The 27989-nt window shown below is 38.4% G+C and overlaps 1 protein-coding gene across 2 annotated transcripts; it reads right to left on the reverse strand.

The window, feature by feature from the left end:
* LOC146784352 (uncharacterized) lies at positions 1–27989 on the reverse strand. 2 transcript variants are annotated; one of them, XM_085636171.1, is made up of 16 exons: positions 27634–27989; positions 27040–27117; positions 26446–26523; positions 25852–25929; positions 25258–25335; positions 24664–24741; positions 24070–24147; positions 23260–23337; positions 22989–23066; positions 22406–22483; positions 21576–21653; positions 20603–21353; positions 14710–14769; positions 3020–3457; positions 935–1150; positions 1–359 (listed from the first exon to the last, which is right to left on the reverse strand). In XM_085636171.1, exons 1-12 carry the CDS (start codon positions 27676–27678, stop codon positions 21285–21287), a joined length of 894 nt encoding a protein of 297 aa, XP_085492297.1. In that variant the 5' UTR covers positions 27679–27989; the 3' UTR covers positions 1–359; positions 935–1150; positions 3020–3457; positions 14710–14769; positions 20603–21284. The 2 variants fall into 2 exon arrangements, with proteins under 2 accessions (XP_085492297.1, XP_085492296.1); XM_085636170.1 differs by lacking the exons at positions 21576–21653; positions 22406–22483; positions 22989–23066; ... (6 more) ...; positions 27040–27117; positions 27634–27989 and having other exon boundaries at positions 20603–21472.

Here is a 27989-nt window from a genome sequence, read left to right on the forward strand (position 1 = left end):
CCTGTTTATCTGCTTTTATTATAGAAATTTTTGTATATACATTGTTAACAAATTATTCAAATTTTACATTAGTGTTATGTTAAAAAGATTCGTTAGCAAGATTATTCGACAATTTCTAGAATGCATCCATTTCTAAATATAACATTTAAAGTTGTTGGTAAGTGATGCATGAGAGTTTCTGAAAAATCTTCTACATCTGTTGGAATATTGAGGTAGTCCATTAAAATAGTATTTTCGATGTCCATGGATTTGAAAAGTTCATTGTCTTGTATTTGTACCGTTATGGTACTTTTTTCTTGTGTAGTATTTTCAATTCCATATATAGTAATGGTAATTTTTTCCAAAGGTGGTTCTATTATCTGCAAAGTAAAACAGAATTATTAATAGAGGCATATAGTGTGCAGTAAGTTTATATTTATTTTTTGGAGTAGTATAGATGTTAAGTGATATAGAAAGCGATAGATATAAAGAGAGAGAGTGAGGTAGTGAGTTTGAGAGTGAGTGAGTTAATTTTTTGGATGGATATAGAGAATTTGTGATGAATTGAGATAGAGAGTGATTTAGTAATAGAGTGATTTGTGATGTTTGGAGAGAGAAAGCTTGTAAGATAGTGAGGTAGTGAGTTAGAGTGCAGTATTGAGATAGCACTAGATATTGAGTGAGAGAGTGAGTTATAGAGAGTGAGTAGTGTATATTTTGAGTGAGGCATTGAAAGTGAGAGTGTGAAGGAGTGAGATAGAAAGTAATGGAGCGATGTAGTGATATAGAGTGAGCGTGAAGTTATGATGTAGTGACCTGGAGGCATTGATATATACATAGATAGTTATCCATACATATAGACAGACACCTAAAAACATACACTGATGCACATACACTGAGCTACACACATAACGACCCACACAGGTATATAATGTAAAAAAGATTTTGCACTTACTTCTATATGTGTATTGTGAGTAGTATTTAACATTTTTTCATTATTAAATTCATGGACGGTCAAGTGTGTCATTTTCACATAATTTCCAAGTGTAATTGGGAATTCCGTTGCATTTCTCCACAATGTTATTTTAACAGAGTCTGTCGTGTCAATAAGTGTAATGGATTTTAATTTTGTTTCTTGTCCTGCGATAAAAATGTTTTTAGTTTCTTCTTCCTGTGAAATAAAGCAAATTTAATTATTACTTTTTGTATATGTAGTTTTAGTATAACAGAGTGCGGTGCAGACAGAGTGCGGTGCAGACAGAGTGCGGTGCAGACAGAGTGCGGTGCAGACAGAGTGCGGTGCAGACAGAGTGCGGTGCAGATAGAGTGCGGTGCAGATAGAGTGCGGTGCAGATAGAGTGCGGTGCAGATAGAGTGCGTGTAAAGAGAATGTGTTGAAGACAGTGTGGTGTATAGAGAGTGTGTGGAAGATAGATTTGTGCCGAAAGAGGGTGGTGCAGTTAGTGTATGAAGAGAGTGTGTTTACGAGAGTTTTGTGATGCGAGTGTGGTTAATAGAGTGTGTTTGTAAGATTGTTTTGGAGAGCGGGTGTGGGGAAGAGAGCGTGTGTGGGGAAGAGAGCGTGTGTGGGGAAGAGAGCGTGTGTGGGGAAGAGAGCGGGTGTGGGGAAGAGAGCGGGTGTGGGGAAGAGAGCGGGTGTGGGGAAGAGAGCGGGTGTGTGGAAGAGAGCGGGTGTGGGGAAGAGAGCGGGTGTGGGGAAGAGAGCGGGTGTGGGGAAGAGAGCGGGTGTGGGGAAGAGAGCGGGTGTGGGGAAGAGAGCGGGTGTGGGGAAGCGAGCGGGTGTGGTGAAGCGAGCGGGTGTGGGAAAGAGCGGGGAGCGGTTGTGGGGAAGAGAGCGGGTGTGGGGAAGAGAGCGGGTGTGGGGAAGAGAGCGGCTGTGGGGAATAGAGGGGGTGTGGGGAAGAGAGGGGGTGTGGGGAAGAGTGCAGGTGTGGGGAAGAGTGCAGGTGTGGGGAAGAGTGCTGGTGTGGGCAAGAGAGCGTTTGTGGAGAAGAGAGCGTGTGTGGTGAAGAGAGCAGGTATGGGGAAGAGAGCGGGTATGGGGAAGAGAGCGGGTATGGGGAAGAGAGCAGGTATGTGGAACTGCGCCTTTTTGGGGAAGAGTGGTTGTGGGGTATAGTTTTGGAAGAGAGTGTTGTGCATGAGAGATTTGTGATGCTAGTGTGGTTAACCGAGTCTGTTTGTAAGATTGTTTTGGAGAGCGGGTGTGGGGAAGAGAGGGGGTGTGTGGAAGAGAGCGGGTGTGGGGAAGAGAGTGGGTGTGGGGAATAGAGGAGGTGTGGGGAAGAGAGGGGGTGTGGGGAAGAGTGCAGGTGTGGGGAAGAGTGCAGGTGTGGGGAACAGTGCAGGTGTGGGGAAGAGAGCGTTTGTGGTGAAGAGAGCAGGTATGGGGAAGAGAGCGGGTATGGGGAAGAGAGCGGGTATGGGGAAGAGAGCGGGTATGGGGAAGAGAGCAGGTATGTGGAACAGCGCCTTTTTGGGGAAGAGTGGTTGTGGGGTATAGTTTTGGAAGAGAGTGTTGTGCATGAGAGATTTGTGATGCTAGTGTGGTTAACCGAGTCTGTTTGTAAGATTGTTTTGGAGAGCGGGTGTGGGGAAGAGAGTGGGTGTGTGGAAGAGATCGTATGTGGGGAAGAGAGCGTGTGTGGGGAAGAGAGCGTGTGTGGGCAAGAGAGCGTGTGTGGGGAAGAGAGCGTGTGTGGGGAAGAGAGCGTGTGTGGGGAAGAGAGCGTGTGTGAGGGAAGAGAGCGGGTGTGAGGGAAGAGAGCGGGTGTGGGGAAGAGAGCGGGTATGGGGAAGCGAGCGGGTACGTGGAAGAGAGCGGGTATGGGGAAGAGAGCAGGTGTGTGGAAGAGAGCAGAACTGGGGAAGCGAGCATTTTTGGTGAAGAGTGGGTGTTGTGCATAGAGAGGTTTTTTTTTTTTGGGCTGAGTGTGTGTTCTGTTGACTGTGCGAGACTAGAATATTGTAACAACAAGTTTACTGTTTTTCTAAATTTTTATTTTACTTATAAACTTACCTCTGATATAGTCCCCGATATGGTCATTAATGTCCGTAACTTTGCTTCTCGGATTGTTTTAATAGGTGATATTGGTGGAGCTGGTGGCTCTAGTATGTTTTGCGCTTCGTGTAGTATTTCACTTGGAAGCGTTAAAGGCAGCATCCTCGATATTTTGGTATGTTTCGTTAATAGAATAACATTGTTTTTGGCTAGGAAATTCCTTATAATAATTCCATTCCCTTTTTTTGTTTGATTGAAAAAATTGTCGTTATAGCATGTGGCTTTAATAGAACCACTTTCATCTGCTAGTGCTAGGTGGTACAAGATTTTGTTTTCTTGCTTTGCATTGCGGTAGTGTGTTTTCTGCGAACATGTGACAATATTTGCTCTTATAGCCTTTTGAAAAGGTTTGCTCTCTTGTTGTTTCCCCATCTTAATTTCTTGGATCGAAATCATCTGAAAGGAGAATAAATTGTGAGTATATATTTCCGAATTAACTGTTTAAATTGTTACGGTATTACAAACTAAGTAATTCAATTTTAAAGCCTGCTTACTAAATAGAGAGAGTTATTTAATAACAAAGAGTGAAGTAGATACGAGAGTGAGGTATTAATAGAAATCGAGATTGATGTATTGAAAGCCTGATGTCGTGAGGGTGAGTAATGTTGTGAGGTTGTGAAATAGAAACCGAGAGTGATGTTGTGAGGTAGTAAGAGAGTGAGTTATTGAAAGTGAGATTGTAATTTTTTCAATGCGCTAGAAATATTGAGATGGTGAGATACTGAGATATTGAGAGAGTGATGTAGTGTGTTAGAGAGAGTGAAGTTGTAAGGTAGCGAGATAGATAGTGTATTCGAGAGTAAGTGATGTAGTGTATGTTTGCGAGAGTGACTTTTGATATAGTGAGGTAGTGAGAGGGAAATTGTGAAATATAAATGGCTATAGTGATGTTGTGAGATAGTGACTTATTGAGTGAGAACGTTAAGTTGTGAGATATTATGTTAGAGAGTGTCGTAGTGAGAGAGTGATGTATTGTGATATATTGAGGTATTGAGTGATATAGTTAGTGTATGTAGAGTTATTGTGATGCTGTGCTATATAGAGAGTTGAGCAGTGAGGTAGAGAGTGGAGGTAGAGAGAGTGATTTAGCTCGTGAAAGAGAGTGAAGTAGTGTGAGAGAGAGAGTGAGGTGGTGAGGGAGTCAGGTACGGAGATTTTTTGGGCGAGAGAGTGAAGTAGTGATAGAGAGAGAGCCAATTACACATATATATATATAGACCCATAGAGACAGAGCCACACACAGACACAAAGTCTATCATTCAGACACACATACAGAGCAGGCCATAATGACACAGCTATATTCACAGAGAGCTACCAATACATATACAGATCTACAGACATACACATACAGAGCCACAGACTTACACACATACAAACTCACGTAACACACATAGTAAGCCAGCCACATAAAGATACTGAGCCGATAAAACACACATATATACACAACATGCTTTTTAAATTGCTACCCATAAGGCTTTGTGATCACTATAATATGATTCTAATATGCCATAGTTTCTTATGTGTACATTAGTATAGATATGATCTAATGTTGATTTGTAGTCAGTTGTATATTGTGTGATTATTTGCTGACATTGAAATTCGTCTAGCATATATTGTAATAGTAGTGCTGTGTTTTGTGTTTCTTGTGTTACATCTATGTTGAAGTCACCCATTATTATGTAGTTATATTCAGGGTAAAAGTTTAATATGCTACTTACAACTTTTAAAAGTGTTTGTATATGTACATGTGGAGGCTTGTATAGTATTACAAATAAGTAGTTGCAATTGTTAAGATGTTGAGTAAAATGTAGAATATCAATTTCGTGTTGTGTTTCATATATTGGCAGCAAGTTAATATTTTTTCGGTAGTAAATTGCTATTCCATGCTTAGTTTGGTGATGGTGGAATTTATCAAATATTAAAAGATGGTACTGTTCTATCAAGAAAGTATTGCTATCCGATGTCCTAGTTGTGTTTATTTCAGTAAAGCATAGAATATCAGCATTCATTATATTGGTGTCTGATTTTAGTGCTGTGTAATTTTTTTGCAGTGATCGTATATTATGTACAATGATATTACACATTCCGTTATAGGTAATTAATTGAGGAACAGACATTTGCAATTGCATATTTGTCCTTAATCTGCCCATTTCTTCATGCACTTTAGAATGGACAACAATTTTCTCCTGCTGAAAGTTTTTAATATAGATGTTACCTAAGGATCTGGCTCTGCTTAAAGCTACATAATGCATATGATGGATTTTGCTATTGTTAAAATGTATGTAAAGTGGTTCGATTGTTTCTCCTTGTGTTCTGTGTATAGTACGTGCAGAGGATTGGCGTAGGGGAAATTGTTTGCGTATAATTGTGATAAATTTGTGTGTGAATTGAAAGTGCCGTGTTATAGCATGTATTGGTGTCCAATGAGGCGCAATGTTAGTTGTATACATGTGTTTATTGTCTAGCCTTGTACTTTTACCAACATTTTGTTTATCAAAATTAATCCATACTACAGTAGGGCTGTTATTTAGTGCTTCTACAAATTCAACTATACCTGTCGCACCATTTGTCAAACCATCATTAACATTAATATTGGAAGTTATATCATATCGTAATTTTAAGGCAATGTGTACTATAAATGGCAGTCCCATGGTTTTAGTTGCATTTGTAGGTAACTGAGCTAATATTTTCTTTTTCACAATTTCACTTAAGTCTGCTGCTACTGTATCTATGGCTGTTGCCGTGTAGACAGGATAGTTTAATATGTGTTGTAATAAAACTTCACTATTAATGTTATCAACCTCTTTGTTTGTTGGCATAATATAAGGAATCGTTTTGCTAATGGTTATTGGTGGTTCTAATTCTCGTGTTTGTATCTGTATTATATCTGCCTCATTGTGTTTCCCTTCTCTTAATCTGTTTAGTAGTTCTGCAAATGGCAAGTCATTTAGCTGCCGCATAATTTTTGTTAATTCAAATAACTTAAAATGTTCTTGCCATAGATTAGTACTTACTGGTCTGTATGAATGCCTGGGGTTTTCAAAAATGTACGTGTCAAAAACTGGTTTCAATTGATAAAAATCTCCAATTGCTAATATAGATATCCCACCAAAAGGGAGATTGGACATTTTTATTTCTTGTAATCTATTATGTATGAAATTAAATAAATTAGCCCCTACCATTGATATCTCATCAATTATTAGCAATTTAAGATGCATTAACTCGTTTTGTAGTGTACTCCTGCTCTCATGAGTTAGTGGTTTATGAGTTAGCGTTTGTGAAACTGGTATTTTAAACGTACTATGTAGTGTTTTTCCATGAATATTATGTGCTGCTTTGCCTGTAGGAGCTGTAAGCAGTACATATATGTTGTCTGGATTTTCCCCTGCTCTAGTATTGTAGTAGCGTAGTAATGTTTGGTAAAGCGCTGTAATAAGGAAACTTTTACCTACTCCTGCACCACCGGTACAAAATGTGTAGCAGGGTTCTTCTTTTGTTTTTATCCAATTTAAGTGATGGTATATAAAGTTCAGTTGCTCATTTGTCAGATTTTGCATTATGTTGTTATACTGTTCATTTGGCATTAAATTATTGGTTATTGCTTCTTCAATACTTGTACTTCTAATGCCTAAATCGAATGATAAGTCATATAGTAATTGTTCATTAACTGGAATTTGAGGATATATGGTGTCATCTGTATTCATATTTGTTTGGGGTAGAATCAATGGTTCTACTGTAATGTTTTCAGTCTCAATGTTTTTTAGTGTTTTATTATATCTATTATGGTGAAAGTCAACAGTGCTTTTAATTTCTAAATAGCGTTCATAATATGTTTTTTTGTGGCCAATTATTAGATGTTCTACTCTCCATGGATAATAAAGCATTATCAATTCGCGATAGTAATTTTCAGAGTCATTTTTTTTGTTAAATCTACAATAGCGAATTATTTTAGGGTTTTTCCGTTTTATATATTCATTTTCTATTATTTCTTCTTGTATATTAATTGTAAGTTCTTCCTCATCTGAGCTATAAAAGTTATTTTCTGCTAGAAAATTGTCATGGTCTGTTTCTTGTTTCCCTTTTTTTTTTTTTTTCTTCTCATCATACCTAGATGCATAGTCAGCTAATGCACAGGTTTCTAAATTTTCTGGCCGTTTGCTGTACTTTACTATAATATTTTCAAATTGTATTTTATGAGAAGTATCTGGCAATAAATTAATAGTCTCCATATCTTTTAATAAGTATGTACGCTTTTCTGGTGGGCTTGTATTAATGAATACAAAAGAGCGCGAACTTTTCCGTAATGGAATTTGAAGTATAAGATAAGCTGCCTCTTGTGCACTTATTTCAGTACAGTTTAAGAATTTGTTACCTATATGCTTAAGCTGATCTTTTATGCTAGGATTGTGATATACTTCTTTTGCAGCTTGTGCAATTATTCTGCTCATCCCACGTTGAGATTTACTAATATATGAAACAATATATACAGCACATGCATATGCATCTAAGATGTATTGGATATCAATATTTGCTTTCCATGCTTGTAAAATGGTAGTATTGTAGTTATTTATAAAGCATTCAGATGGTGCTCTTTTTAGAAAAATTGTTTTTTTCCCTATTATTGACTGTATACACAATAGATACTGTTTTAAATTTAGTTGCATTTTACTTAAGAACTCATCAAAAGTATAACTTTGGAAGTCTTGTGTGTTCATAGTTAGATGTATTAGATCAATTTGTTGAAGGAGTTCTTGATTAGTTTTGTCTAGTTCTAATTGCTCTAATATATAAGTTTCAGGCATGGGATATTTTGGGTATTGATATTTGCATGTTCTTTTATGCTTGATCCTGCAATTTTTTGTATGCCCATGCCTTTGGAGGGGTATTAAAGGCTCTATGTTTGGATCTTGTGTCTTTGCACATGTTATATACTTATTTATAAAAGTAATAACTTCATTGAGCTCAGAATTTTCATATTGTGGTGCATTTTCTATCCATATTATAGCATGTATATGTGGTGATCCCCGCTGTTGGAATTCTACTCTATAAAAGAAATCTAAAATTTTGCCAATTGGGTTACTTTCATGTAATAAAATACAATTAAATAGCTTTCTAACCTGAAAATCAAAATGCCTTGCACATGTAATGGGATTTTGTTGGATTAATGTGCATTTTGTTTCCCATGACATACTTGCAAATTCTTCTTGTGTACATTCTTTTTTTTTCTCTGTGCGTAATAAGATATTGATTAAATGATACCATTTTGTTTCTGCAGCTGACAAAGTTAAAAAAAAAGTTGGTATTCCCAATTGTCTTATCATAGCAAATAGGTCTTTTTTGCATTGCTCCCAATATGGTGGTGAACTACGTATAGTCTTTAGTATTTTGTACCCCTCATTATATTGGAGAATGCAGTTTAATTTTTCTTTTATGTCTTTTGCAGTTATCACTTTACCATTATTAAAGTATTTCCTAAGTGAGATGTATATTTTGCTATGTATTTGTTTTATACGTAATTTAGCCAATTTAAAGAAAACATTTGTTATACACTTTGCTACTCTTTGATCATGACTTCTTAATTCCCATTGACATATAGTGCTATAATGTATTGGTACATGCCTTTCTTTATTAGTTGGTCTTCGCTTTCCGCAAAATATTGTAGGGAAAGCTAAATATTTGGAATCTATATCTTCATATAGACCTCTTGGTGTGTTATGTTCTGCAGGTGCTAAATTTAAAATATTTATGTTTTCTGTAGTTATTGTTTCATTAGTTAGCATAGTATCTAAATTTCCTGTGCCAATGTTGTCTTCAGAATCTGATGTATTATGTGTATCTGAAGTGTCATTACAAGGTGGTATATTTGGCGCAGTATATTCCCAATCAGGATTAAGGGTAACTCCATATTCTTTGAACATACTGCTATTAGTTGCTAGATATAGAGCTGCATGTTTTACTTTATTTGGGCGAACATTTTCAAAATGGGTAAAAGATTTATAACTTAATTTTCTTTTCAATTTAATGGGAATGGTCATGTTATCATTGATTTGCCTTGGTAAAACAGTAACAGTTCTCATAACATCTGCAGGTACATTAACTACTGCACCTGAGAGACATTTTTGGAATCCGCGTGGTAGTGTTCTAATTTGTACAAAAGGGATTCTGGGTGCTACTAATCTTTCTTCTAAATTATGCAAGTGTAAGGCTGCTGGGATATCCGGAAATGACATTTTATTATAAATAGAACAAGGCGGTATTTTTTTTTTAGTAATATAGCTATAACATGTTTTACATATCTCATCTGTTTGTAGTTCACTAATGTTACATGTTATGAATTTTTCGTTAGTTCTAATATTGTTTGTTTTTTGCAAGTTTTGCTTATGCCACAATTGATTGCAAATAGTGCAAGCATACTCTGGACCATAGGTTATTTGGGCATGAAAGTTATTAATTATGCTGTTTGTTCTTTGTAACCTTTGATTAATATCTGTGCTAGGTGTATTATCTGTTTGTGGCGTACGTTTTCTTTTTCTTGTATTTAGCTGAACTTCTATTGTACTACTTTGTACAGCATCACTATGTGTAAATGTGTCTGTTCCCACATTAGCATTGCGATTTTGCACATTAGAATGTACAATTTTTTGGTGGGGGGTGTTAACTGTGTTCAAATTCGCACCTTCTACTTGTATGTTTGTTGTTGGCATATGTGTTAATGCATTAGAAGCTATCTTTGTTTTATGAACATATAATTTTTTTTGAAACGTCATTTTACCTTTCCTGTGGTTTTTTTGCGTTGCCTTAAGTGAAGCTTGCATAATTGTGTTTATTTTCACTGGTGTTAGTTTTAAAGTAACAGATTGTGAATGGGTTAGTATTTCTTTATCAACTACCTTTCTAATGTAATCTATCAGTCCATCAATAGTTTCAATTCGTATAGCAAAACATGTTCCATTTGGATGTGGTATAGCATTTTTATCTTGGCTATGCGAATGAAATGTAAAATATGCATCAAGAGTTTTAAATACAGAAATTGCATAGTTTCCTATACCTATTAATCCACCAGTGTCATCATTAATAGTTGAAGCTATTGTAGTTAAAAATTTGTCATTCCTAAGTAGTTCTTTTTCAGGGATTTTGCTTTGAAATTCTTTTTTAAGCTTTATAGAATATATTATGCTATTGTGGCATATGTAATTTGGTAAATTATGTTGCTCACAATCTTCTGTATTTAGTGCGTGCATTTCTGTATTTAAAGCATCTGCAAGAGCAATAATGTTACGCAAATCTAAAGTATTCCAAGTAGATGCTGGTTTACAGTGGTTATAGATAATAGCAAATACTGTATTTGTTAGATTTTTCGAATTTGGTGATATCTTATTAATATTGATCTCTTCTGGCTTTTTTTCTGTTATATTGAAAGAATGTGTTTGTTGTGTTGCTTGTGTTAAAATAGTAGCATCGATGTTGATATTGCCAGTGTTTTGTACTGTTTTTGGCAATATGCTATTGGGTATACTTTCTGAGACTAATAATGTATTACTTTCAGTAATACAGATATCTGTACGATGGCTATTATCTTCATATGTGTTTCTATGTAAATTAGTATCTGATGTATGTTGTTTGGGATGTATGTTTATAGGTGTGAGTGTTTTCTTAACGATATCTGCATATGTGTTTGCAGTAGTACTCTTCTGTGGTATACTATTACATTGTGGTATACTTATGTTACTGCTATTAGTTGTAGACAGTGTTTTAGGTGTTTCAGTAAGAGTACTTGGATATGTTGTCGTACTAATCTTATTTAATGATGTGGATGGCTGTTCGATATTTTGCAAATGGCTATTAAGTATTTTAATGTTGTTTTTGGCTGCTTGTATACGTGTTTGAAATGCGTGTGTAAAAAAATTACTACATGCCTCAGTCGAATGCACATAAATATTTTTAACTGGGACTGTAGTCATATTTCTTTCATTCGTGAGTATGTGTTTTTGTAGCGATTCTTTTTTAATTGTACTTATATGTATAGGAGTTAATTCATATGCTACACAATTACAATTGGGGGACTTAAGACTTTGTGCAAGTTTTGTAATGTAGTCTATAAGTTCATAAAATGCCATTTGTATAGTAATACATGTGCCATTTGGGTGAGGCATCCCTGTGTTGTCACGGCTATGTGAGTCAAATACATAATATGTATTGTTATTATTTACAATGGATATAACATAAATATCCATGCAAAGTAAAACACCAGAATGCAAATCTAGTGCTGCTTTTAAAACTGTTTGCATATTTGGGGAAGATGGCTCAAAATGGGTCAATATGTCTCCATAAGAAAGTTCTTTAAGTTTAAGTGCATATATTAATGTATTGTGTTGTATAAAATTAGGTAAATCGTCAGGGTGCATAAGCTGTTGTTTATTAATGGAATGCATATCTTTATATAAAGCATCACCTAAGTCCATAATGTAATGTAAATCTTCTATGGTCCATGTATTTGCATTTTTGCAATAGTTGTGTATAATTGCAATTGTGCTATTTGGCAAACATTGTTTGCCTCTTGAATTACCAGAAAATCGAACATTACCCTGATGATAATCAGCCTGCAGTACCCTTTTCATATTTATTATTACACTAAGTTTCCTATAATATGGTTGGACAAAAACGATAGTGTGCAGGTTAGAATTGTACACTATGTATTCTCTCAGTGTGTAGAGAAACCAAATATTAAGTAACTGGTTTTAATATGGTACCTTGAATAGGAATTAACGATCTATGCTGTGATGCTAAAATATGAGCCTGTGTTACGCTACAGTTTTGGAAAGCGAATAAATGTATATTACATGTATGTATTTTGTCTTTGTTTATCTCTACTTCGATCTTAGATATCTCTATATATATATGTATATATATAGATATATCGACCTATCTGTATAAATATATATCTCTATACCTATATATATATATCTATATATATTAATATATAGATAGATAGATAGGGATAGATATAGATTGAGACCGACTAAGATATTGTAGATAAAGTTTTAACCAAATTCAATTCTTACGTAAATCAACTTTTTTTACACAGTCTACATAAAATTTACTTAGCTAGTCCAACACTTTTCCTATTGTGTTTAATTGTGTATGTTTTGAGCGTAATTATGAAAAAGTTTTCACTTTATAAGATTATTATATATATATATATATATATATATATATATATATATATATATATATACGCTATCTAGAATTATGTATGTGGTTTTTTTTCTGTGTCAGACTGATTAAGAAACTACTTCCTATATGTATACTAGACGGTGAAAACAAATGTTTAGTATTGTTAGTGATAAGCTATTGGTAAAATTGTCTTTTGGTTTTTAGTAACTGTTTTAGCAGACGGCTTGTTTATGAATTGTAAACAAATATGGTTTAGTGTTAAAAGATGTATTTTTCCTATTACCCCATATTTTTTGTTTGTTGCTATAGTTTTTGAGATATATAGCTATATGTTTCTTGATATAGATCTATCTATGTATATGTATATGTATATATATATATATATATATATATATATATATATATATATATATATATCAAAACAGTTCTCCAAGTGCACGGAGCCCCCAACTCTTCAGGGCGGCCTCTGTTAAACAATGGGCATGGAGCAGCCCATCAAGTGCCAGCAGCAAAACAAAACTCAGAGGCCCATTTCCAGAGTAAAGCGTTTAATCCACAGGTGACCGCACAGGTTTCCATTTCCTTACATGTTTCGGCGTGAGCCTTGTTCACAGGAGGAAACATTGTAACAGCAAAGTGCGTCGTGCGTGCAAATTTAAATTAAAAGTCACATGACCACAAGTAAAACTTCATTTCCCATAGTGCAAGATAATATCCAGTCAGTTATTATATCGGGATTTTCAATAAATTTTTGTACTCCGCTTAGTGCTCTATTTACAAGTTAGTCCAATTAACTGCACAGTTCGTAAAGGGTTTGATCATTCGGCCTGTGGCTTTGCTTACTTGCATAGTGCTTGTTGATTTAGCAGCCTCTGGAAAACGCTCGTCACCCAGAACGGTCAGAAAGAGAGGTCATCTCTCCCGACTCCCTTCCAAACAACGGACACCCTTTCACCACATTTGGCAATCCTTGGTAGGCGGGTGGCCGCGAGTGAGTCATGCTCCGAGAATTAAACATCAAAACAGTTCTCCAAGTGCACGGAGCCCCCAACTCTTCAGGGCGGCCTCTGTTAAACAATGGGCATGGAGCAGCCCATCAAGTGCCAGCAGCAAAACAAAACTCAGAGGCCCATTTCCAGAGTAAAGCGTTTAATCCACAGGTGACCGCACAGGTTTCCATTTCCTTACATGTTTCGGCGTGAGCCTTGTTCACAGGAGGAAACATTGTAACAGCAAAGTGCGTCGTGCGTGCAAATTTAAATTAAAAGTCACATGACCACAAGTAAAACTTCATTTCCCATAGTGCAAGATAATATCCAGTCAGTTATTATATCGGGATTTTCAATAAATTTTTGTACTCCGCTTAGTGCTCTATTTACAAGTTAGTCCAATTAACTGCACAGTTCGTAAAGGGTTTGATCATTCGGCCTGTGGCTTTGCTTACTTGCATAGTGCTTGTTGATTTAGCAGCCTCTGGAAAACGCTCGTCACCCAGAACGGTCAGAAAGAGAGGTCATCTCTCCCGACTCCCTTCCAAACAACGGACACCCTTTCACCACATTTGGCAATCCTTGGTAGGCGGGTGGCCGCGAGTGAGTCATGCTCCGAGAATTAAACATCAAAACAGTTCTCCAAGTGCACGGAGCCCCCAACTCTTCAGGGCGGCCTCTGTTAAACAATGGGCATGGAGCAGCCCATCAAGTGCCAGCAGCAAAACAAAACTCAGAGGCCCATTTCCAGAGTAAAGCGTTTAATCCACAGGTGACCGCACAGGTTTCCATTTCCTTACATGTTTCGGCGTGAGCCTTGTTCACAGGAGGAAACATTGTAACAGCAAAGTGCGTCGTGCGTGCAAATTTAAATTAAAAGTCACATGACCACAAGTAAAACTTCATTTCCCATAGTGCAAGATAATATCCAGTCAGTTATTATATCGGGATTTTCAATAAATTTTTGTACTCCGCTTAGTGCTCTATTTACAAGTTAGTCCAATTAACTGCACAGTTCGTAAAGGGTTTGATCATTCGGCCTGTGGCTTTGCTTACTTGCATAGTGCTTGTTGATTTAGCAGCCTCTGGAAAACGCTCGTCACCCAGAACGGTCAGAAAGAGAGGTCATCTCTCCCGACTCCCTTCCAAACAACGGACACCCTTTCACCACATTTGGCAATCCTTGGTAGGCGGGTGGCCGCGAGTGAGTCATGCTCCGAGAATTAAACATCAAAACAGTTCTCCAAGTGCACGGAGCCCCCAACTCTTCAGGGCGGCCTCTGTTAAACAATGGGCATGGAGCAGCCCATCTAGTGCCAGCAGCAAAACAAAACTCAATATATCTATATATATATAGATATATAAAACAATATCTAGAGAGTGGAAGTGAGTCCAAACGTGTATTTCCTATATATCCTATACAGATCTTTTGCAACAACTGTTATTACAAGTACTTAGCTAAACATAATAGTTATGTACTTTTACCTCGATGTTGTTAAGTCAAGGAGTTAGCAGCGTGCGAGTTTGAGGGCAAGAATAGAAAATCTAGGAAAAAAGAAAACAAACATTAATAATAGCGTTAAGTAATTGCACAATTTAAAATTTAGTCTTATTCAAAACATTAAAAGTATTGAATTCTAGTGTTTAATAGAGAAGGTGTATTGTTGAGCAAGTAGTAATACTGTACTACAGTATTAATATAGAATGTAGATAAGCTTCTATTAAAGATTGTGTATTACGGAGTATTAAAGTGTTGTGTGCATTAATTTATAAGGACAGTTTTTGTGAATACAGAGTGCACTATGCTCTCTGCACAATGCGCTCTGCACCACGCTCTCTGCACTATGCTCTGTGCACCATGCTCATAAGTGTGGTAGAGGGAGTGTGGTACAGAGCGTCATACAGAGAGCGTCATACAGAGAGCGTCATACAGAGAGCGTCATACAGAGAGCGTCATACAGAGAGCGTCATAAAGAGAGCATCCTAAAGAGAGCGTCATACAGAGAGCGTCATACAGAGAGCGTCATACAGAGAGCGTCATACAGAGAGCGCCATACAAAGAGCGCCATACAGAATAGAGAGTAATTGAGAGAGTAATAGAGAGCATAATCCAGCGAAGTTATTAGAGAAATACCGAGAGGGTAATACAGAGAGGGTAATACAGAGAGGGCAATACGGAGAGGGCAATACAGAGAGGGCAATACAGAGAGGGCAATACAGAGAGGGCAAAGCGGAGAGGGCTAGGCGTAAAGGGCTACGTGGAGAGGGCTACGTGGAGAGGGCTACGTGGAGAGGGCTACGTGGAGAGGGCTACGTGGAGAGGGCTACGTGGAGAGGGCTACGTGGAGAGGGCTACGTGGAGAGGGCTACGTGGAGAGGGCTACGTGGAGAGGGCTACGTGGAGAGGGCTACGTGGAGAAGGCTACGTGGAGAAGGCTACGTGGAGAGGGCTAGGTGGAGAAGGCTAGGTGTAGATGGCTATCAAACATAGTTAAGTCTGAACGTAGTGTGTTTTATTAACAACGTGTAAGATGTATAGTCCATGTTGTGGTTGTAGCACATGGTGGTAATTCTTGTCCCTGTGTGCAAGAAATTTGTACTGTTATTAAAAGAGTAACAAAAAGCAATGGCAATGTACTAAAATGTAAAAATGTCTTTCCCTTGCTATGTATTAGCGTTAATTTTGTTAAAATGCATTGTATATGTGTAAGCGAAATTATGAACTGCTCAGCTTGCTATAACCCTCTATTGTATCACAAATTTCCCCAGATTATTTTGAAAATCATTCTTACATTTAAAGTGAACGTGAACAAAGCATTTTTAAACGGATTTTATCTGATTGCACCATATACTGAGATATACTTTGCTTCGGCTGTGGATTTGGTAAAGCACTTTAAATTATTACGTTATTTCAATCCCAAAAAAACCCAGCATTGGCTGCCATTAAACTGCATTATGTGTCAGTTATGTGAAAATTTCTAGCGGACATTATTGCAGTGGATTGAGGGGGGAGGTGTGCTGTGCAATGAAATGGCACTAACATTAATGGCTGCTGCACAATTGATAATTGATTTAAATTCTTCGTACTGTTCATGTTTTTGTCTGTGCGAATGACATGGCACTAACATTATTGGCGGGAAGTAATTCCACAGTAATGTGTAAAGAGAGTTTGTGTGAAGACAGCGTGTAGTGTGTGTGTGTATATACTGTGTGTGTAGACGTTGTGTCTAAGCAGACTATGTATCTTAAACAGTATGGGAAAGTGTATGTAACCCAATATGTTTAGCAATGTGCACAAAATAGTTATTTGTTAAGACTATTATAGTATTACCAGTAGAGTTATGCTCACAAGTGTGGTACAGAGAGCGTCATCCAGAGAGCGTCATCCAGAGAGCGTCATCCAGAGAGCGTCATCCAGAGAGCGTCATCCAGAGAGCGTCATCCAGAGAGCGTCATCCAGAGAACGTTATCCAGAGAACGTTATCCAGAGAGCGTCATACAGAGAGTGTAATACAGAGAAAGTAATAAAAAGAGAGTTATAGAGATAGAGTAATATAGAGAGCCTAATCCAGAGAGCTTATTAGAGTAATACAGAAAGAGTAATACAGAGAGGGTAATATCAACAGCGCAATACAAAGAGGGCAATCCAGAGAGGGCAATACAAAGGAAACAAATGTGTGTGAAAAGTGTACGCAAATAACCAACATATTAGAAATACAGCCTAGCCTGCTATTACTTAGCATTATGGCAGTGGGTAGAGGGGGGAGCTGTGTTGTGCAATGATATGGTGCAAACCGAAATGGAGGTAAGTAATTTAAAAAGTCCGACTTTAATTTACTGTTGTGCATGATGTGCGTATACAGCAGGCGTATAATACCTTTTTCGATATTGTAAGTGTCCTATAATATCCAAAAAGTATTTGCACTGAATGAATACTTTGCAAGCCTGCTATTATCCACCAATAACTATACAGCGTGTACAAAAACTAATTACAAACTGCCAATAAGTTAATAGAAGCAATTCCCGAAGGCCTGATTATCATTTTGCGGATATAACGCCTAGGTACTGTCCGTTGTTAAAAATCTAAAATTTCCTGCGAGTAGTGCACGCCAATAAACCAAAGATGTACAAAATGATTTGTAAATTAAACTTCTAGAAAAAAATGTGTGCAATGACGCCTTGTGAACGCACCACAAATTGCAAAAGTACAGTGATATAGCTCGATTTACGCTGGTAACAATAGGCATACATCCTTCAAATTCAATTAGAGTGCTATTACTGCTTATCACGTTAGAATGTATTTTCGCGGTAATAGCAACGGATACAATACCACTAAAATCTTTAAGGCTGCATGCCTTGGAATCGATAATTGTAACATGCAGCACAATAAAAGTGATGCCAACGTAGTGTCCCTGTCTAATTGTAACGTTTAAATGCCTCGAAAGCCGTGAACATAAGAAGTGCTGTGGCCCAACCCCCCAAAACCTGATTTATCCGCGAAAGCTCCTATGCAGCCCAATTAAAATCTAAACTGTTTGTACTGCTAAATATGTGTGTAAAGCGTACGTAAACAACTAATTAAAACTACAGACTAGGCTGCCATGACTCCGCATTATGGCAGTGGGTGGAGGGGGGAGGTGTGCTCTCAAATGATTTGGTGCTAACATTCTTCCCGGCAGCATAATTAAAATATAAACGCAACGTAAGGTGCTCTAAATGTTAAGCAGCAAACAGTACACGTGAAAGTTTTCGTACTGTTTCTATCTGGTATGTGCGTATAGTAACCTATAAATCTGTGCTGGTTAAAAGAGGTTCTCAAATTATTTGTGACTGTATGGCAGCAATAGAACACTAATAAGGCATATTTTAACTGGCGAAAACGTACATGCGACACTATATCTAAAAATTGTTCATACTGTTCGATATGTGCATATCTAAAGATAATAAATGGGACCGTAAGAATTGCTACCAAAAAAAACTAATTCTGTGTTTCAAATGGGAATAAAGTTACAACCTATATACACAATGGACTGCAAAGTAGTACAGCATGCGACGAATACATTAGCTCCTTCTTCTAATTGGCATACAATATCTCCAAATTATTTCGACACAATTAAAAGTATGCAAGGCTGCTCGTAAATAGCAATAACAGTACAGCGTGTCATGGCGCAAACTTGAATGGCGGTAAGTAATTTGAAAAGTAAGACTCTAACTTAGCGTTGTGCATGATGTGGCATATGTAATAATACAGCCGGCGTATAATACATTTTCTACTACTTGTAAGTGTCCTATAATATCCCAAAAGTATTTCCCTGCAATGAAAAATTTTAAAGCATACTTATGATTCACTGTAAACTATACAGCGTGTCCCCAAACGAATTCCAAAGTGACAATAAGTTAAAAGAAGCAATTCCCCAAGGCCTGATTATTAATTACCGAATAGAAAAGATGACACATTTTCTGTGAGTAGTGCACGCCAACAAACCCAATGTGTACTGAATTATCTGCAAATTAAACTCCTATAAAAAAGGTGTGAAATAACGCGTTGTGAACGGACCAAAAAGTGCAAAAGTAGACTGCTATAGCTCTATTTGCGCAGGAAACAATAGGCATACATGCTTTTCATTCAATTAGAATGCTATTCCTGTGAATCATGGTAGAACGTATTTGCGCGGTAATAGCAACGGAGACAATAGCACTAAAAACTTGAAGGCGGCATGCCTTTGAATCGATAATTCTGACATGCAGCACAATAAAAGTTATGTCAACGTAGTGGTCCTGTTTATTAGTTACGTTTAAATGCCTCGAAAGCCGTGAACATAAGCAGGGCTGCGGCCCAACGTAAAAAAAAAATGATGTATCCGCTAAATTTCATATGCAGCCTAATTAAAATTTACACTGTTTGCAATGTTCAATGTGTGTGTGAAGCGTTCCGAAACAACGAATTAAAAATACAGGCTAGGCTGCCATTACTCCGCATTATGGCAGTGGGTGGAGGGGGGAGGTGTGCTCTCAAATGAATTGGTGCTAACATTTTTGGCGGCAGCACAATCAAAATATAAACGCCACGTAAGGTGCTCTAAATGTTAAGCAGCAAACAGTACACGTGAAAGTCTTCGTACTGTTTCTATCTGGTATGTGCGTATACTAACCTAGAAATCAGTGCACGTTAACAGAGCTTCTCAAATGAAATTAAACTCTGAGAATAGTACACACTAATCGATATATCACAAATCCCGCCTAGCCTGCCATTACTCTGCATTATGGAAGTGGGTAAAAGAAGGAAGTGTTCTTTACATAGACATGTCGCTAAGATCAATGGCGGCAAGTAAGTTGAAATTTAAGACTGTAAATTGTTGAGGTACTTTACAAAAACTATTCACTGTATGGAAGCGAAACACCACTAAGGCACATTGTAACTTGCGAAAACGTTCATGCAACTCGATATCTCAAATCTTTTATCATACTGTTCGATATGTGCTAATTCAAAATATGATAAATGGGCCCGTAAGAATTGCTACTAACAATAACCAATTCTCTGTTGTAAATAGAAAATTGCCACAGCATTTATACTCAATGGGCTGCAAAGTACTACAGTATGCGATTAATACATTAGCTCATTCTTGTAATTGACATACAATATCTCCCAAATATTTTTACCAATTAAAAGTATGCAAGGCTGCTAGTAATTAGCAATAACAGTACAGCGTGTCCCCAAAGTAATGGCAACCAATTTTCAGTAAGGTAAGAGAAGCAATTTCAGAAGGCATTATTATTATTTGCAAAATATAACGTCTACGTACTGTTTGTGTGTCCCCCCCAAAAAATCCCCTGTGAAAAGTGCATGGCAATAAACCAAATATGTACTGAATGATCTGTATTTTAAACTTAATAAACCAAGTGCTGAAATGAAGCTTTGTAAATGTTTCAACTCACTATGTTGCGTTGTAGCAAGGTACTAAACGTCAAAGAATCACCGTACAAAAGGCATAAAAGCACTATGAAATCATATTTTTACGCGTGAAAATTGGCATGTAACACTTATAAAAAAGTTTTCACCATACTGTTAGACCTATGCATATAAAATAGATGAAAAAAGGGCCCGTTAAAAAGCGCTACAAAAAAAAAAGAATTTAGCGTTGCAAATGGAAAGTACAACATATATACACAATGGGCTGGAAGTTAAGCATGATCGATAAATGTGTAGAAGGAATGAAAGTAAATGTGCAAACTTCCCCACTACAGTCTTTTACTTCGAAATAATTACCCAAGTTTACAAAAACAATGTAAGTACAGAAAGCACATAAAATTCTCAAAATCGAGGAAAGCCTGATAATGCAAGTGGCTCTTTAATTCCACTCGGGATTAAGTGACTTACTTGTTTTCCAACGATCGTATCGGTCCGCTCTCTCGAAGTGTACCTGCTGGTTTGTCTTCAAGAAATGTTTCTAACTGTTGCTTGACTCCTTTAAATACTGTAAATGAAAAAAAACGCTGGTTACTTAATTAAATCACAAAAGAGAGACCGCTTTGTAGTTTAAAAGAGCATGTAGGTGAGATGTTGTTAAGGATGTTGATGTCTGGCAGTATGTAAATTGTAGATAGGAGTCTGTCCCTACGAATGAAAGGATAGTGGAGGTTGTGACGTGTTATAATCGTTAGTGCTGATGTGCGAGTTGGGCCTATTTAGAATAACAAAGCATGGTGTTCGTCGTCTGCGAGCGAGATGGCTCCAAGTGGTCTGGCTGTAAAGAAAAAAAAAAGAATCTTAGGGTTAGTTAAACAGAATCTTAGAAACGTCAAAATAATACCCAATTTTACTTACCTTGAAACTTTCGCCTATTTGTACAAATAAAAAAAAAATTGTATTTACAGCATGAATATACACAAGATGTTTAACTGACTTTAGCAAACAGCAGCCGTTGAACACAGGAAACACGAGATGGGCACGAGGCTGTAAGAGGTGACTAACGCAACACTATCTGATCACGAGCATGCGAAGTGCGGCCAAAGTTAGACAATGTTCACAATAAGACTAAGACACGACCCCGAGTCAAATGTCAAACAACCAAATATAATAAATTGGGTTTACCTGTAATCACAAACCCGTCCCTCGTCGACGGCCAAAGCTGATCATTGAGGAACGAAGACGCCAAAGCACGGGGCACACATTGAAAGTAAAGAAAAAGACAGATTAGTCCAAAAATTGCAAATAAGTTAACTCCAAAGGCAAAGCTGTCGATTCACGGCTGGCAAAGCACTCCATGCAAGAAAGAAGACGCCAAGACACGGAGCACAGGACGGGACCAGCAAAGAAATAGGCAACAGAAATCAAAGCCAAAATGGGTTACCTTGAAACGCATAGTTGACCATTGGCGCCTTGCAAAGGTGTGCATGCCGGAACAGAAACGTGAAAATACGGGCAACAGCTAAAAATATAAAAAACAGACAATGTAGTAAAACCCTCCAAAAACCCATACCAATTAAAATAAAGAAATGCAGCACTTACTTCTATACCTTCCGTGAAGATAACCCCCTAACGCCCGCATACTTTAATTTAAATACGTGCCACACCCTGAGGTATCAAAGGCAGCGAAAAGCACATGCGACAAAATTATTAAAAAATTTGCCAACTTTAACGGATATTTGTCTTGCAACCTCTAAATCAATTGTATGAGCCTCAAAAAAGTAAGAAACGCAATGACACCACAAACATGGTTTAGAAAAAAGAATGTAAAATCGTTTTCGCATAAGAGCCAGACAATCCTTACAATAATATGTCACTGCTCTGTTTTCGGTAACTGCATAATATTCCCAACGAGCATAAAAAACATAGAAAAATGTAACCAACCCCAAACTATATTTAGTAATATATTTCGAAAAATCGAACTTACCTGAATGTCGCAGTAAACATTGTAAATGGCACTCAAAAATGGGACATCCCAACGATAGTAATAGATTTTTACGCACGCACAACAGCAAGAGAATGCTGACCATCAAAGGCGACCCCAAAACAAATGGCGGTCACCAATAAAATTACAAATGGGCAAACTGTAATCGCAAAGTGATCCATCCAAGACGGGGAAAGCTGGCCATGCAGAAAGGAAGACGCTAAGACACGGGCCACAAGAGGGGAACACCAATTAAATGGCGGACACAAATGAAAGGCAAAATGGCTTACCTTGAAACGCACAGCTGTCCATTGCCGCCTGGCCAAGGTGTCCATGCCGTAACGAAATCCGAAAAATACGGGCCGCAGCTACAAAGATAACAAGCACAAGTTACTAAAACACTCCAAAACGCATGTAAAATAAAATAAGGAAATGCAGCACTTACGTTTATACCTTCCGTGAAGATCTCCCCAACAGCCGTATACTTTAATTTAAGTACGTGCCACACCCTGCTTGAAAAAAAAAGCAGCGAAAAGCACATCCTACAATTCTCAAAAGAAATAGTCTATTTTCAAATGTTAATTGTCTTGCAACCTCCAAGTTAATTGTATCAGCCTCAAAAACCTATAAAACGCAATCAAACCAAAAACACGAAAAGAATAATCCTAGCAAATCGCTTACACCTAAGATCCATACCATCCTCTCAATAATATATGTAACAGCTATGTTTTCGGTATCTGCTAAAGATTGCCTCGTAGCATAAAAAACATAGAAAAAGATAACAAACCGCAAACTTTATTTGGTCTTTTTTTTCGTTAAAAAATGTACTTACCTGAATGTCGCAGGACACAAATACAAGGCAAAATGGCTTACGTGGAAACGCACAGCTGTCCATTGACGCCTGGCAAAGGTGTCCATGCCGGAACTAAATCCCAAAAATCTGGGCCACAGCTACAAAGATAAACAAAATACAATTTAGTAAAACAAAACAAAACTCATTGCAAAACTGCAAAACTGTAATCGCAAAGCGATCCATCCAAGACGGGGAAAGCTGGCCATGCAGAAAGGAAGACGCTAAGACACGGCCCACTAGAGGGGAACACCCAAAAAATGGCGGACACAAATGAAAGGCAAAATGGCTTACCTGGAAACACACAGCTGTCCATTGCCGCCTGGCCAAGGTGTCCATGCCGTAAAGAAATCCTAAAGATACGGCCCACAGCTACAAAAATACCAAACACAAGTTAGTAAAACACTCCAAAACGCATTGAGAATAAAATACGGAAATGCATCACGTACTCCTATAGCTTTTGTAAAGATCTCCCCAACGGCCGTGTACTTAAATTCCCTGACGTTTAAAAGGCAGCGAAATGCACATTTGACAAAATGTTAAAGGAATTAGCCGACTTTTACGTATATTTGTCTTGCAACCTTAAAATCGATTGTATGAGCCTCAGAAAAGTAATAAACGCAAGTACACCACAAACATGGAAAAAAAAGAATTTAAAAACGCTTTCGCATAAGAGCCAGACAATCCTTACAATAATATGTGTCACTGCTCTGTTATCGGTAACTGCATAATATTTCCAACCAGCATCAAAAACATAGAAAAATCTAACCAACCCCAAACTATATTTAGTAGTATTTTTCGAAACAAACGAACTTACCTGAATGTCGCAGGAAACATTGTAAATGGCACTCAAAAATGGAACATCCCAACGAGAGCAATAGAATTTTACGCACGCACAACAGCAAGAGAAAGCTGACCATCAAAGGCGACCCCAAAACAAATGGCGGTCACCAATAAAATGACAAATGGGCAAACTGTAAGCGCAAAGCGATCCATCCAAGACGGGGAAAGCTGGCCATGCAGAAAGGAAGACGTTAAGACACGGGCCACTACAGGGGAACACCAAATAAATGGCGGACAAAAATGAAAGGCAAAATGGCTTACCTGAAAACGCACAGCTGTCGATTGCCGACTGGCCAAGGTGTCCATGCCGTAAAGAAATCCTAAAGATACGGGCCACAGCTTCAAAAATAACAAACACAAATTAGTAAAACACTCCAAAACGCATTGAAAATAAAATAAGGAAATGCAGCACTTACGTTTATACCTTCCGTGAAGATCTCCCCAACGGCCGTATACTTTGATTCCCTGACGTTTAAAAGGCAGCGAAAAGCACAATCGACCAAATTATAAAGGATTTTGCCAACTTTTACGTATATTTGTCTTGCAAGCTCTAAAACAATTCGTCAACACACGGGGCAACGCAACACCATTCTCAATGACAAGTCAGAGCAACATCCCAACGAGAGTAAGCGAATTTTACGCACGCACAACAGCAAGAGAAAGCTGACCATCAAAGGCGACCCCAAAACAAATGGCGGTCACCAATAAAATGACAAATGGGCAAACTGTAAGCGCAAAGCGATCCATCCAAGACGGGGAAAGCTGGCCATGCAGAAAGGAAGACGTTAAGACACGGGTCACTACAGGGGAACACCAAATAAATGGCGGACAAAAATGAAAGGCAAAATGGCTTACCTGAAAACGCACAGCTGTCGATTGCCGACTGGCCAAGGTGTCCATGCCGTAAAGAAATCCTAAAGATACGGGCCACAGCTTCAAAAATAACAAACACAAATTAGTAAAACACTCCAAAACGCATTGAAAATAAAATAAGGAAATGCAGCACTTACGTTTATACCTTCCGTGAAGATCTCCCCAACGGCCGTATACTTTGATTCCCTGACGTTTAAAAGGCAGCGAAAAGCACAATCGACCAAATTATAAAGGATTTTGCCAACTTTTACGTATATTTGTCTTGCAAGCTCTAAAACAATTCGTCAACACACGGGGCAACGCAACACCATTCTCAATGACAAGTCAGAGCAACATCCCAACGAGAGTAAGCGAATTTTACGCACGCACAACAGCAAGAGAAAGCTGACCATCAAAGGCGACCCCAAAACAAATGGCGGTCACCAATAAAATGACAAATGGGCAAACTGTAAGCGCAAAGCGATCCATCCAAGACGGGGAAAGCTGGCCATGCAGAAAGGAAGACGTTAAGACACGGGCCACTACAGGGGAACACCAAATAAATGGCGGACAAAAATGAAAGGCAAAATGGCTTACCTGAAAACGCACAGCTGTCGATTGCCGACTGGCCAAGGTGTCCATGCCGTAAAGAAATCCTAAAGATACGGGCCACAGCTTCAAAAATAACAAACACAAATTAGTAAAACACTCCAAAACGCATTGAAAATAAAATAAGGAAATGCAGCACTTACGTTTATACCTTCCGTGAAGATCTCCCCAACGGCCGTATACTTTGATTCCCTGACGTTTAAAAGGCAGCGAAAAGCACAATCGACCAAATTATAAAGGATTTTGCCAACTTTTACGTATATTTGTCTTGCAAGCTCTAAAACAATTCGTCAACACACGGGGCAACGCAACACCATTCTCAATGACAAGTCAGAGCAACATCCCAACGAGAGTAAGCGAATTTTACGCACACACAACAGCAAGAGAAAGCTGACCATCAAAGGCGACCCCAAAACAAATGGCGGTCACCAATAAAATGACAAATGGGCAAACTGTAAGCGCAAAGCGATCCATCCAAGACGGGGAAAGCTGGCCATGCAGAAAGGAAGACGTTAAGACACGGGCCACTACAGGGGAACACCAAATAAATGGCGGACAAAAATGAAAGGCAAAATGGCTTACCTGAAAACGCACAGCTGTCGATTGCCGACTGGCCAAGGTGTCCATGCCGTAAAGAAATCCTAAAGATACGGGCCACAGCTTCAAAAATAACAAACACAAATTAGTAAAACACTCCAAAACGCATTGAAAATAAAATAAGGAAATGCAGCACTTACGTTTATACCTTCCGTGAAGATCTCCCCAACGGCCGTATACTTTGATTCCCTGACGTTTAAAAGGCAGCGAAAAGCACAATCGACCAAATTATAAAGGATTTTGCCAACTTTTACGTATATTTGTCTTGCAAGCTCTAAAACAATTCGTCAACACACGGGGCAACGCAACACCATTCTCAATGACAAGTCAGAGCAACATCCCAACGAGAGTAAGCGAATTTTACGCACGCACAACAGCAAGAGAAAGCTGACCATCAAAGGCGACCCCAAAACAAATGGCGGTCACCAATAAAATGACAAATGGGCAAACTGTAAGCGCAAAGCGATCCATCCAAGACGGGGAAAGCTGGCCATGCAGAAAGGAAGACGTTAAGACACGGGCCACTACAGGGGAACACCAAATAAATGGCGGACAAAAATGAAAGGCAATATGGCTTACCTGAAAACGCACAGCTGTCGATTGCCGACTGGCCAAGGTGTCCATGCCGTAAAGAAATCCTAAAGATACGGGCCACAGCTTCAAAAATAACAAACACAAATTAGTAAAACACTCCAAAACGCATTGAAAATAAAATAAGGAAATGCAGCACTTACGTTTATACCTTCCGTGAAGATCTCCCCAACGGCCGTATACTTTGATTCCCTGACGTTTAAAAGGCAGCGAAAAGCACAATAGACCAAATTATAAAGGATTTTGCCAACTTTTACGTATATTTGTCTTGCAAGCTCTAAAACAATTCGTCAACACACGGGGCAACGCAACACCATTCTCAATGACAAGTCAGAGCAACATCCCAACGAGAGTAAGCGAATTTTACGCACGCACAACAGCAAGAGAAAGCTGACCATCAAAGGCGACCCCAAAACAAATGGCGGTCACCAATAAAATGACAAATGGGCAAACTGTAAGCGCAAAGCGATCCATCCAAGACGGGGAAAGCTGGCCATGCAGAAAGGAAGACGTTAAGACACGGGCCACTACAGGGGAACACCAAATAAATGGCGGACAAAAATGAAAGGCAAAATGGCTTACCTGAAAACGCACAGCTGTCGATTGCCGACTGGCCAAGGTGTCCATGCCGTAAAGAAATCCTAAAGATACGGGCCACAGCTTCAAAAATAACAAACACAAATTAGTAAAACACTCCAAAACGCATTGAAAATAAAATAAGGAAATGCAGCACTTACGTTTATACCTTCCGTGAAGATCTCCCCAACGGCCGTATACTTTGATTCCCTGACGTTTAAAAGGCAGCGAAAAGCACAATCGACCAAATTATAAAGGATTTTGCCAACTTTTACGTATATTTGTCTTGCAAGCTCTAAAACAATTCGTCAACACACGGGGCAACGCAACACCATTCTCAATGACAAGTCAGAGCAACATCCCAACGAGAGTAAGCGAATTTTACGCACGCACAACAGCAAGAGAAAGCTGACCATCAAAGGCGACCCCAAAACAAATGGCGGTCACCAATAAAATGACAAATGGGCAAACTGTAAGCGCAAAGCGATCCATCCAAGACGGGGAAAGCTGGCCATGCAGAAAGGAAGACGTTAAGACACGGGCCACTACAGGGGAACACCAAATAAATGGCGGACAAAAATGAAAGGCAAAATGGCTTACCTGAAAACGCACAGCTGTCGATTGCCGACTGGCCAAGGTGTCCATGCCGTAAAGAAATCCTAAAGATACGGGCCACAGCTTCAAAAATAACAAACACAAATTAGTAAAACACTCCAAAACGCATTGAAAATAAAATAAGGAAATGCAGCACTTACGTTTATACCTTCCGTGAAGATCTCCCCAACGGCCGTATATTTTGATTCCCTGACGTTTAAAAGGCAGCGAAAAGCACAATCGACCAAATTATAAAGGATTTTGCCAACTTTTACGTATATTTGTCTTGCAAGCTCTAAAACAATTCGTCAACACACGGGGCAACGCAACACCATTCTCAATGACAAGTCAGAGCAACACGC

Source organism: Triturus cristatus, chromosome 11 (genome assembly GCF_964204655.1).
Source record: "Triturus cristatus chromosome 11, aTriCri1.1, whole genome shotgun sequence".
In the NCBI taxonomy this organism is placed as follows: Eukaryota; Metazoa; Chordata; class Amphibia; order Caudata; family Salamandridae; genus Triturus; species Triturus cristatus.

Excerpts from the sequence above, each read along its gene's own strand:
- LOC146784352 (XM_085636170.1), bottom strand. The coding sequence starts at position 3,457 with ATGATTTCGATCCAAGAAATTAAGATGGGGAAACAACAAGAGAGCAAA. Across the intron at positions 1,151-3,019 it reads TATCGGGGACTATATCAGAG|GAAGAAGAAACTAAAAACAT; the intron begins GTAAGTTTATAA and ends TTTATTTCACAG. Across the intron at positions 360-934 it reads CTCACAATACACATATAGAA|ATAATAGAACCACCTTTGGA; the intron begins GTAAGTGCAAAA and ends TTTACTTTGCAG.